Below are 11708 nucleotides of genomic sequence, written 5' to 3'. Positions count from 1 at the left end.
TTGTCATTCATATACTATAGAAGAACAATTGTACATTTAATCCGAGTAGAATATTTAAACGTTTCCTTATATATATATATATATATATATATATATATATATATATATATATATATATATATATATATATATATATATATATATATATATACTGCCTCTCAACTTCCGCTCAGTTTTCAAGAAATAATCACATAGTATTATTAGTAACTGCACTCATTAATGCAAAAAATATTGATGTTATGATTAAATTACCTGTAGGATTACAAATCCCAATCAAGTGCCAACACAGGTGCTGATGCCACCATATGTAGCACTTAGTGGCACTGGTGATACTGCTCTCACATGTTACTCTGAAGCCCTGCAACATTTTACAGTAGTCTTGAATTCATAGCGTATGGCACTTCATTATTGACGTTTTAGTTTGCAGTTGCTAAGGTGTTCTGAATGGTTGATAACTGGTCCAAGGTAAAAGAGTACATATATATTTTGGTTTAGATATGGCTTGGGGCCTTCATTTGCCTCCAGGCAAGAAATACAGTTGGTAAAGTAAAAGTAATAGTGAAGAAAGCCACATGATTTGACTTGTAATTTAGGTACTAGCACAAGTAGTGCATCCCCAATTTGTTTGAAATCGCTAAACCCAAATACAATGAATAATTCGTAAGTGTTTATAGTGTTACAAAATAGCTACCATTACAAATACATGTTTGGTAAAAAGGTTTCAATCTTGCCAAGTCCTGTATTTTCTTTACATATCTGCATGTTTTGGTATAATAAAACAATCTGTATCCACATGTGTAGGTGGTAGTTTAAAAAAAAAAAAAAAAAAAAAAAAATATATATATATATATATATATATATATATATATATATATAGGTAGATTCCTGATGTGGAAGTCTTATTGTCAGCCCTTTCCCAACGCATTTCCTTTTTATGGAACATTTATGAAATAATAAAAAAAGAGCTTTGAGAATTGGGTGAAAACAAAGCAGGAGGCAGCCTACGCAAGTTATTGCCTACTATGGTTGAATACGAACACCTACTTGTGAGGCCCAAAACAGTAAATGGCTGCAAATCTGTTATGTAACCCTTTATACAAGTGCAGTGTTTTTTTTTTTTTAAACTCTGCTCGAGGTAACTGGAGTGAGATGACCACAAGTATAAACACAAACATCTGCAGAGAGTAATGAAACGGCAATATTTCCGTTGGCTGCGGACAGACCCACTCTTTTTTTTCCTTCTGCTATTTTCCATTTAGTTAAATCCTTTCAAGCCTACAGTCTCCCGATTCATGTTGAGATATAATACACATATTTACATATTCATTACAATTGTTGTCCTGTATCGTTTCATAGTTAACTAATGTCATGTTGTTGCAGGAGTTTCCAAATGTTGCTTTTGAAGCAGACGGCTTCATTCGAGAAACTTACCCTACAAACAAACACCCTCCCCCATGCTAAACTGGATCTAAACCGCATCCTCCTGCGCATGCGCAGTACGAGCTATAAAACCAACCACTTGCAGTTGAAGAGCTATGCAACGCAGAGTGGAGAAACAGCACTACAAAGCAGAAAACAGCGATGTGACGCGCCGATCATCGAATTTACACAGTTGAAAGGAAAACGAAGCTAGAGATAGTTAAATCGAGCTGTTATATTGCACAGGATTGCCTACGCCAGTCAAATCGTCAGGTTTTAGCCTTTGGGACAGTGAGTTTATAGATGGATGTTAAGACGGGCTACAGTCAACCAATTTTGGAGCTAGTGTATTCTTTCAGTGTCGATATCGTTCATTTTGTTACGCTTTCAAAATGGCGATTTTTCTCCGCTCTCCCCCCTCCCTGGCCTTCCTGAATAGAATGAATGACATTGCCCTTGACCAATAATACGCTCATTGTTCTGTTTTCCCGGCGTTGATTGGCTACCGATGACATCATCTGAATTCCATAAGTGGGCGGGTACTGAGCTGCGAGGGGAGAGCGGCGCACCCGGAGATCCGACCGTGTTTGTGGACGACAGTAGGGTGCCATTAACTCCAAATCTCATTAACCATTTGATTTACTTAAAGCTCAGTGGATCTATGAAACAAGGCGTCTTAGAAGAGCCCTTCCACGGAGTTTGCAATGCACATTATTCGTTCGTTTCGCGTCACAAAAATCGCAAGAAGATGGCGTCCTCGCTCGCAAAGCACTGCACAAAGCCCACACTGGGCGGGGTCACGGTCTTTCCAGAAAATATCATTGCCGAGAACTGGATAGAGCTCCTTAAGAGTACGTCATCATGTTTGTGTTTTAAAATACACGTTGATGGAAAAAAATAATCTTGAATTGGCTTTTGACGCCGGAGCTTTGGAAAGTAGTTAATTTGGGCGTTCGGTGGTTCGTTTAAAAAAAAAAGGAGAGATTAAAATCGATTTTTTTTGCGTAATGACGTAACTACGTGGTCCCTTCGTCTGATTATAACCTAACAGACATGTGTGTGTATATATACTGTTCATTACGGTATTGTCCCATTAAAATTAATATTTTTTTCTAAAAAGGCTGTGTGTGCGCGCGCTGTAATTCCCTGTATTGTAATTCAGCCATTCGTTCGCTATTGGGACATCACTGTTGGGTGGCAGCGCTCGTATCCTAGCGTAATGTTTTGACTTTTAACGGGTAACGTTAAGCGCACCTGCTGCTGCCATTATTACTCTAGACTAGAGCATCGTCTGTTACGTCACAATAAACAGCCGCATATGAGCCGCTGCAACAAAAGAATTCAACCGAGGGAGCGCGCACTTCCTGTTTTGACGCAGGAAACGAATGCAGAAATCATCCCAGCCGAAGTTTCACATCGTTGGTATGCGATGCCATAATATCTGCATGAGAAATCGGTTTCTTGCGTTTGTTAAGATTGATGTTCGGTAAAGTCGTGGCTTTGAGCTGCTCGCTTTTTTTCATTGATTGCGTTTCCATAGCCGCCATGTTGTCGATGATCCCACGCCTCCCCCGCGCTGCTCTGGAGATGATGATTAGTAAATGGCGTATTGGAGCATTTTCTATACCGCTTAGTGAGTAGTAGTTTTTGCATATTGGCTCCCTCAAGAAAGTTAAGCTCAAATTGCCTTTTATAGACTGAATTTTCGTAGAAATTTCGTTACTTGCATTATTTTGACCTACTATTATTTTTGTCCAGTACATGATCTGGACACAAGAAGGATGAAAGTGTCACAAGGTGCCCTAAAGGCACAAATAGTATGTAATTAGTATATACTACCGACACAATACACTGTATGTATTGTGTCTTGGAAACTGTCAAACTTCTTGTTCCAGGACCGGGGCATAATGGCCAACTTGCCAAAACATCTGGAAGCTTTGGTTGGTAAAGCGCAGTGGTTTTCAGTCCGGGTCCCACTAGGGGCCTCATCAAGCTTCCAGGGGGGCTACAAGGTGACTTGGGTAGTTTAACGTTAAAATTGCATTGAAATAACATGGCTTAATTAACATAGTGCATGTATCAAATATAATAAATAAGAATGGCTTTATAAGGTTCATATAAGTTAGGTTATTGCAATATAACTTGAATACATTTAATTAGTCAACATGATCCAAACTAAAAAATTTGTTCATAATTTTTTTTTTTTAGCTTAGTTGGTAAAAGGCCTTTTAGTATTAATATTCACCTTCAGGTTGTGGTTCACATGTCTTTGCTGTGAAATTATTTAATAAACCTTTAAATAATGCTGGGTTGTTTCAACCGAAATATGGACAATCCTGACCGTTGGGTTAAAAGTATAACTAAAACAATTTAACCCAAAAGCAGGGGTTGTCAATTGGGGTTGAAATACCCCAGCATTATTTATAGCAAAAGTAAACAAAGTGCTTTTCTTGTTAGTAGTATCTGAAGATGAACATTTATTTATGAGCAACTTATAATAATTATTCATAGGTCACATTATTATTATTATTTAGAAAAATCATGTTTGCGGCAATGCTTCTGCAATCTGGTTAGGCTTTTGATGTTTTTGGGAAACAGCCTTGGACAATAGATGGCCAGAGGATGCTATATTAAGTTAATAATTTTGTTTAATTGTATTGCCATTTGTGTCAATAAAGTACTATTTCACACATAATTATCACTTGTCTTCTTTGTCCTATTTCCAAAGTCTGAATGAACACAATTGTGAGATCATTTCTTAATAGTTTCTTCTTTTAATGCACACCATAATAAAATCGGAAGAGTTTCATATGTTTGCCATAAAATACAATACATGATAAGGGGGCTACTCGAGAAGCAGACTCTTTTATCTCTTGATTACAACCTTTGCAAATAAAAAAAATTGGAATGGATACATACAAAAATAAATCAAATGTTTTTCTTAAGTGTAATAAATGACCCAACGAATATATATATATATATATATATATATATATATATATATATATATATATATATATATATATATACACACACATTTAGCCTACTTCGTTGTAGCCTACGAAATATATATATATATATATATATATACACACACACACTATATATATATATATATATATATATATATATATATATATATATATATATATATATATCATTGATTTATGTAATTTATATATGACACTCATATTGTTTTTATGCTTTGCCAACGACGCTTAAATAGTTTTAGTTATACGGACTTTCGTCAGTGGGTATTTGGCGCCCTCTAACGAATAGACAGTGAGTAGCATTAAAATGCCTTATTTTAAGCAACCAATCACAGGGCTCGTTATTAGCAGGCCAAAGAAACATACCCCTGTAAAGGTGACATTTCCCTGTCTGGTCGTCGTTGTCATTTCGATTTATACTCGTTAAAAACAGTGCTGGCACCGATATAAGTATGTCTTCTCTCGGGAGGACGGCGGGTGTCCTCCGAACCGGCCTGCAGCTCTTCAGACGGGGACCTCAGCAGATGACTCTCAGAAAGTGAGTGTTTATAACCAGAAGGCTAACAAGCTAAACATGCAGCTGGAATCCAGTGAAGTCTGTATTTTATGTCTTATAAAGTCTAAATAATACTTTAGAAACATAATAATTGCAGTGTTTTAGTTTAAATTTACGAAATGTTTTACGAAAGGTTTTAAATATGGCTATATGTATAACGTTAATTATATAGTAACGTTATAAGGATAGCCTTTGTTAAAAGTAGGTACTCTGGTAATACCATGGTACCGTGATGGTACCAAATGGAAATAACATGGCAGTGAATGATTCACATTTTTAGTATAGTAGTATTTACGTTGTACTCCAAGGTACACGGCCAAAAACAAATTTCTAAAAACTGGTATCACCTTGCTCTTTTTGCTGTGAAATATTGAATATTTTATTATAAAGTAAACAAATCACTTATTCTTCACGAATATGTGTATGAAAGAACTGGCTTTTGTCATCATTACTGCCATATTCTAGCCTGTTCTATGTTTGGCAACAGTTCTTATAACTAACTCATGGAGTGTGTAGCCTTTTATTTAGACACATTACGGCAGTATTCCAGGATTACAATGTCAAGATTCATCAGGCTCAAATTGCGAAAGAAGGGTTGGAAGAGAGCACGAATAATCATTTTCACACATGAATTTACATCTCTGAGTAAATTAAATTCATTGAAAGTCTTTTGGATGTGCTGGAGTAGCTGCCATTATTACAAGTTTAAAACCTAACAATCACTGCAATAATGATCCAATCATAGACTCTTAAGCATTTGTCCATTTAAATCCAAACAGCGACTTTTTGTGTGGCCAGGAAGTGTACCTATAAAATTGGTCCAAGTTTATCCCCACATACATCATCGTTTGTAATACTGTGGGTTGGCATTAGTACTACTAGTAATTAAATTGTCATACATACTGCTAATGGTTCTGTCTTTTGTGTTTTAGGGCAGGAGGCGGCCCTCATATTGAACCTCAGTACAGACAACCTCCTCAAATCACCAAGAACCAGAAATTCCAAGCAGAGCTGCTCAGCGGTGCCATGTGGTTCTGGATCCTGTGGCACACCTGGCACGACTCGGATGCCATCCTGGTGAGCGGAAACTGCATTAGAACAGAGATGAAATGCCTTTGTTTTCATGCATAAGAAACAGACCACCAACCACTTAATTAAATGTCTCTTTAGGGTCATTTCCCATGGCCGGACACTTCAGCATGGACTGATGAGGAGCTGGGAATCCCACCTGATGATGAAGAGTAGACTAATCACACACCCCAATGTACACTATTCAAGTCATTTACATAGAGGAAATTGGTTGTTTCTTCAGTGTGGTTACCTGGTGTGTTGCCACAGCATGCATGACTAAGATTTCTCTTTTCTGCTTTACATTTGCAGATGTGCACCAGAGGTGATCGCAAACCCGCACATTTTCTGTAGAGGAAACTGAAAGTTCCTGTTATGTGTATGGACTTATTATCAAGTCCAATTGTAAAAGTTGCATTATAAAATAAATAAATAAAAGCCACCAACTCCTGAATTTGTCAATAGAACAGTGTTTTTATCACTTAACACTTGGTAAAGGGAAGGGGAAAACAGTGTGATCTACAAAACATTTCCCTAATCTTGTATATACATTGCATTGGAGAAAATCCATCACATCCACAACTTTTCAAAGAGAACTATTGAAGAGAAGGAACAGAACACAGCATTTGAAAACACAGTGACATTAAGTCTATACCACAGTTTGAATATGGAAATGAATGCTAGAGCTTAATAAATACTGTACAATTAATGCGTCAAAGTAAAGAAAACCTGTCCGAAGACCAGCTTAATTGATCAAATAATGAAGGATATGAGTCGTTTTCCTCAGAATGCTGACATTTTCAAAGGGTGTAAAGGTTAGGGAGCGGGAACAGAGGAACATTTTATCATAAAACACATGCGAATGAGCAAAACTCAACCGTAACAAAGCCTGAGTTTTAGCGGTTATCCAACTGAAGTCATGTAGATCCAAAATAGTGCATTTGCTTTCTGAACCAACAGACTTCTTACACAACAGTCAAGAATAGCTAATCAAAATCTGTTGGTGCTGTTCTATTCTCACAAAGTCGTACAAACTCAAGAGTATTTTTATATACTTTACAGCGGGACACCTTTGTTCTGAATCTGGGATTTACATTCACCAGACAAAAAATAAATGGGAATATATATACATTTGTTGGCAAGTTTGTGGAAACGAGTACAAAACGCGATTGTGTGACGGTGCTGGTGATGAATTCAAAGATGTCACCTGTTTGATGTTCCCTGAGAAAACGTTTCATAGCCTCTCTAAGAAATTCACACACAAGCACCACCACCATTTTTTTTTTTTTTTTTTGTTCCCACTGAAATTCTTTTGTCCCATTTTTTTAACAGGTTGTAAAGACAACATAAAGCAACAATATTTGACTTGCGCTATTTTAGAGGTAAATTTAACAGGTAAAGACAAGTCATTAAGTAGCATTAAATGTGTTAACTACAAAATTCATAAAGCTGAACCTAAACAAAAGCTCATTCAACATTCGAAATTATACTCGTATTTACAGACCTATTCAATGCAAATGAAAAACAGGAAATTCAGAATGCAATATAAATCCTTATATCTTTGAAATTAATAAATAAGTTATCCAGTCAAAAAATATAATAAAAAAAAAACAAATAGAACACAAATTATGCAGAATAGGCTAAAGATCATTGTCAATCACGTGACAAGCATTTTTAGTCCTCGCAAACTACATCACATACAGTATTTCAGGGGCAGCGCTCTAGGATGCAGTACCTCTTTGTGGCCACTGGGTTGTGACAGAGGCGAATAAATGTACGATTTTCTTCAATTTTGCCAGTGTAAAAGGACTATTCCGGGTTTCCACTACATTTCGGGATATTTAAAACAAACAAACAAACAAAAAAAAGTTGACAATCTGATGCACTTGCAATACGAGGACTGCTTTAAGTGCATGTGTCAGCATTTTTTTTTTTTTTACAAACTAAGGTACAACAAAAAATACCTTAGAATACTCATTTAAAGGGATAGTTCACCCAAAAATGAAAATTCTATTATTTACTCATCCTCAAGTTGTTTAAAACCTGTATGAATTAAATTTGTCCGCTGAACAAAAAGGAAGAATATTTGTAACCGAGCCGATCTCGGCAGCCATTGACAACCATAGTGGGTAAAAAAATACTATGGCAGTCGATGGGTGAAGATAACTGCTTGGTTACAAACATTCTTCCAAATATCTTTCTTTGTGTTCAGCAGAAAAAATAAATCCACACAGTTTTAGAACAACTTTAGGGTGATTAAATGATGCCAATTTTCATTTTTTGCGTGAACTATCCCTTTAAATCACTTAAGACCAAAACACAAGATAAACACAAATCAAGGGAAAGTTATATAGTTATATCTTTGCCACTGATTTTTTTTTTTTTTTGATGGCTCCACCATGAGGACAAACTGCGCATCCAAAAAGTGCGGCCCACTAAATCATCAATACATCACTCACTGCTGTACAGTTATTGCTTAAAGGGGCAGAGGGGCTGGAAAAGGATTTATAAATGATCAGCACCATTTCAAAAGCTCATACATCAGCCTGAGACAACCAAAAGGAGAGAGAAATAGGCAGATTGATAATGACTTGAGGGGAATCCGAGGATCAATGGAACAGTCCCAGTGTCTGCGAGCGCCTGGACACTCATGCTACAGATGTGAGAAGAGGTAGGGTGGGGGAGAGGAGAGGCCTCAGCCCGTGATACACATTTTTGCAGCTCGTTTTCCTGCCCGTAGGAACACCCGCTGCTCTCTGGACCTCTGACCATGCATTTCTGTGCTTTCTCTTGAAACTTTTGGCTGTTAACAATTTAACGTTGTCCAAGGTAAAAGCTGTGTCTCTGCGCGGATGGATAATCTGTTGTGTATTTCGTGCGATTGGTGAAAAAGGTGAGCCATTAAACATACCCTGTCACCTCAACATGCACAGAGTGTGTGTGTGTGTGTGAGTGAGTGTAAATGAGTGTGCGTGTGTGTGTGTTGAATTTCAGCGTATAAAGAAAAGCAGCTGTGTTGATTTCTTACACATAGTCTCATTCTTTCCTCCGTCATGCTACAGGAATAAGCCTTTATGGCAACTCATTTTTAATATCTTCCCAAGCCTCTGTTTAGCCGTCACCTGTCCTTTCTTAGGACGCTTTCCTGCAATACAAACACAAAAACATGACATAAGCAAATTTGTTTTGTTTTCTAAATAAATAAAATAAAGCAAAACCCTTTCAAATGTAGTTTAACACGTTTTATAGATTGTTCAAGAAAGGTTTTGACGAATATAATCGCTCTAAAAATGTCATGTGGTGTAATCTGAATAAATGTGTGTAGAAAAATATTTTATATTTTTTAAGGCCAAAACAAAGCGAAATAAATATCAGTTTACATTTCCAAGAAAATTTACATATTTTCAAGGACAAAAAATGGTTTCAACATAGTTTTCAAGAATGTGCTTTTACATATTTTTCAAGGTAAAAAAAAAATCTTAAAATTCTTGTAAAAAATGTAGTTTCAACATTTAATTGGCAAAATATTCCAAATGTATTCATGTATTTGTTTTATGTACAAATATCAACATTAGCTATATTAATTCATAAATATGATTTCATTTTAGGAGAGTTACACAACATGACTTTTTCAATCTTAACAAACCTTTTAGATAAAGGCTGAATTAGTGATAAATTGACAAATAGTAACGAGGGCATTCTAAAAAAAAAATGCTGAATTGTTTTAACCCAAATTTGGGTAAAATATGGACAAACCCAACCATTTTTTTTCTGCATGTTGGTTGCACCACATGACCTGATTTGGCGAACAAAAGTTTTACTTTCTCGAAGAAATAATAAAAACAAATTGTGTGTGTGTAAGAAACCATAATAATAACCCAGCCTGCTCACCTTTAGTGGCCTGGTTGCTGATGGGCGTGGGGTTGGGGGCATGCCTTTTGGAGGGGTGGAGTGGAGGAGAAAGTGAGCTCTCTCTATATGAATATTCCTCCCCAAGACTCCCATCTTCTCCCTCCGGACTGCGGGGCGCCGAACAGGGTTCACTGCTGTCCCACGTGTCAGTGCTGCTGTTGCTGTTACCCTGACTGGACCACCAATGCTGCTGTAAAATATCGGCCCCTTCCGACGCCTGCTGACACAGCAGCCCCGCCATGGACAGCATGCCCTGAATGGCACAGTCTGTGTTCGGTGAGGTAGGACGTTCTCTGTGGACAAGTAGTTCACAATTTAAGCACAAAAACAGCTTTTAAACTGTGTGGGTTTTTCAGGTGTGTGAAATGCAGGGTAGTCATACCGCTTTAACGCTTGCTTATGGTGGCCGTGTGGCCGGCTGCTCAGATTCTCCACAAAACTCCCTGAGTCTCCCTTACATGCGCCATCCTCTTCCTCAGAACTCCCCGACTCTGATGAGCGTTTCTGTTTAAAGAAAGGGTGACAGACAGGATTAAATGGCAGAAAAGAATGATTTTAAAGGAGTCCACTTATAAATGTTAGCAATATTTTAAAATCAGTAACCATCTAATTTAGAAGTAATACACTACGTTTAATCCAGTTTGACCCTCTCTTTGAAACACAAGTTTTAAAAGAGAGTTTTGACCTATAAAGTTGATAGGTGTGCCGCATTCAAGACTTGGAAGTAAACACCTACTACTATAACTGAGTAACAGTTTTGAATATTAAAATAATTGTCAATGTCCCTGCTACACGTCTGGAATTGTATTGAACTTCCGATGTTCGTCATACATGTTTGAGCCAGAGTCAGACAAACCTACATCTCAAATAAAAAGGATACTCCAGCCTGGACAGACTAGTAATTAATCATCTTAATTTATGCGTTTTCCTTTATTCTGTGAGGCAGTATTGTATTTTATCACATACATTAGTGTTTAAACGTAGACGCCACAGAAAGGAGCTAATCTCGTTGCATTGTTTTAACACTAGCCAACTGTGAAACATTTACGCATATTACATATGCTTTACAAGTCTTGTGGAGAGTACTTGGATTTAATGCAGTTATAGTTGACAGGATAACTTGTGGTGTTTCATGCAAACAAATTATGTTCCACTTATGTTGTTCTTCTATTCATCGTTCATCATTTTCAATAAAGTGAGTACATCAAATGATCCGTAACAGTCAAAGTAAAAACGCGTTTACTCACACTTTAATGTTGCGACATTACTGTCAGATCCAATAAAGTCAGCACTGCATCATCTTTTATTTTCAGTCTCTCTGAAAAGCCTTGTTGTCTTGTTTAAAAATGAATCCGGCGTAAAATGAACCGAACAAACTAGAACTTTATTAAAAATTAAGTTCATCCACGCTTTCTTAACGTTATAAATCACAAGGAAGGCCATGTTGCGGCACTGAAAAACATCTTGTAATCCTCAGAGGCATCTCTATGGTTTTGTTGCCGGAGTAATCCTGCGTTCGTCTCTCTTGTATTTGCTACTACATGACATGAGTGAATCGGTGGGCGGGGCTAAAGCAGCAATGCTGTAGAAGTAGACGTTGGATCTTCTGTAGAGGCCGTCTTTCGTCGCACTCTATAATCCAAAACGAGTTGTTTTGGGAGCTTGATTTCAATAAAAAATGTTTTTGGTCTAGCGGGGAACTTTGGAGTTCTGACATGTACAGCTTATTTTTATAGTACAGTGACCTCTCACGGCAAAAGACC

At 37.1% G+C, this 11708-nt stretch overlaps 2 protein-coding genes across 3 annotated transcripts in view; one reads left to right on the top strand and one right to left on the bottom strand.

Annotated features, from left to right (window-relative positions):
- Positions 1–4734: 4734 nt before the first annotated feature.
- On the top strand, positions 4735–6487 carry ndufb2 (NADH:ubiquinone oxidoreductase subunit B2). The gene is made up of 4 exons (XM_067428076.1): positions 4735–4947; positions 5898–6042; positions 6136–6229; positions 6346–6487. Exons 1-3 carry the CDS (start codon positions 4862–4864, stop codon positions 6208–6210), a joined length of 306 nt encoding a protein of 101 aa, XP_067284177.1. The 5' UTR covers positions 4735–4861; the 3' UTR covers positions 6211–6229; positions 6346–6487.
- A 1798-nt stretch (positions 6488–8285) lies between these two features.
- Positions 8286–11708, bottom strand: part of kdm7aa (lysine (K)-specific demethylase 7Aa) — a 61610-nt gene continuing 58187 nt past the window's right edge. For both annotated transcript variants that reach the window (XM_067428073.1, XM_067428072.1), the window contains exons 16-18: positions 10328–10449; positions 9925–10238; positions 8286–9178 (exon numbers count right to left, since the gene is read on the bottom strand). In XM_067428073.1, coding sequence (XP_067284174.1) covers positions 9090–9178; positions 9925–10238; positions 10328–10449 — 525 coding nt within the window. In that variant the 3' untranslated portion in view covers positions 8286–9089. The remainder of the gene's footprint in view (positions 9179–9924; positions 10239–10327; positions 10450–11708) is intronic.

This window comes from Pseudorasbora parva, chromosome 20 (genome assembly GCF_024679245.1).
Source record: "Pseudorasbora parva isolate DD20220531a chromosome 20, ASM2467924v1, whole genome shotgun sequence".
NCBI lineage: Eukaryota > Metazoa > Chordata > Actinopteri > Cypriniformes > Gobionidae > Pseudorasbora > Pseudorasbora parva.
The sequence above is the reverse complement of the archived record's forward strand: the minus strand, read 5'-3'. Positions and strand labels throughout refer to the sequence as shown.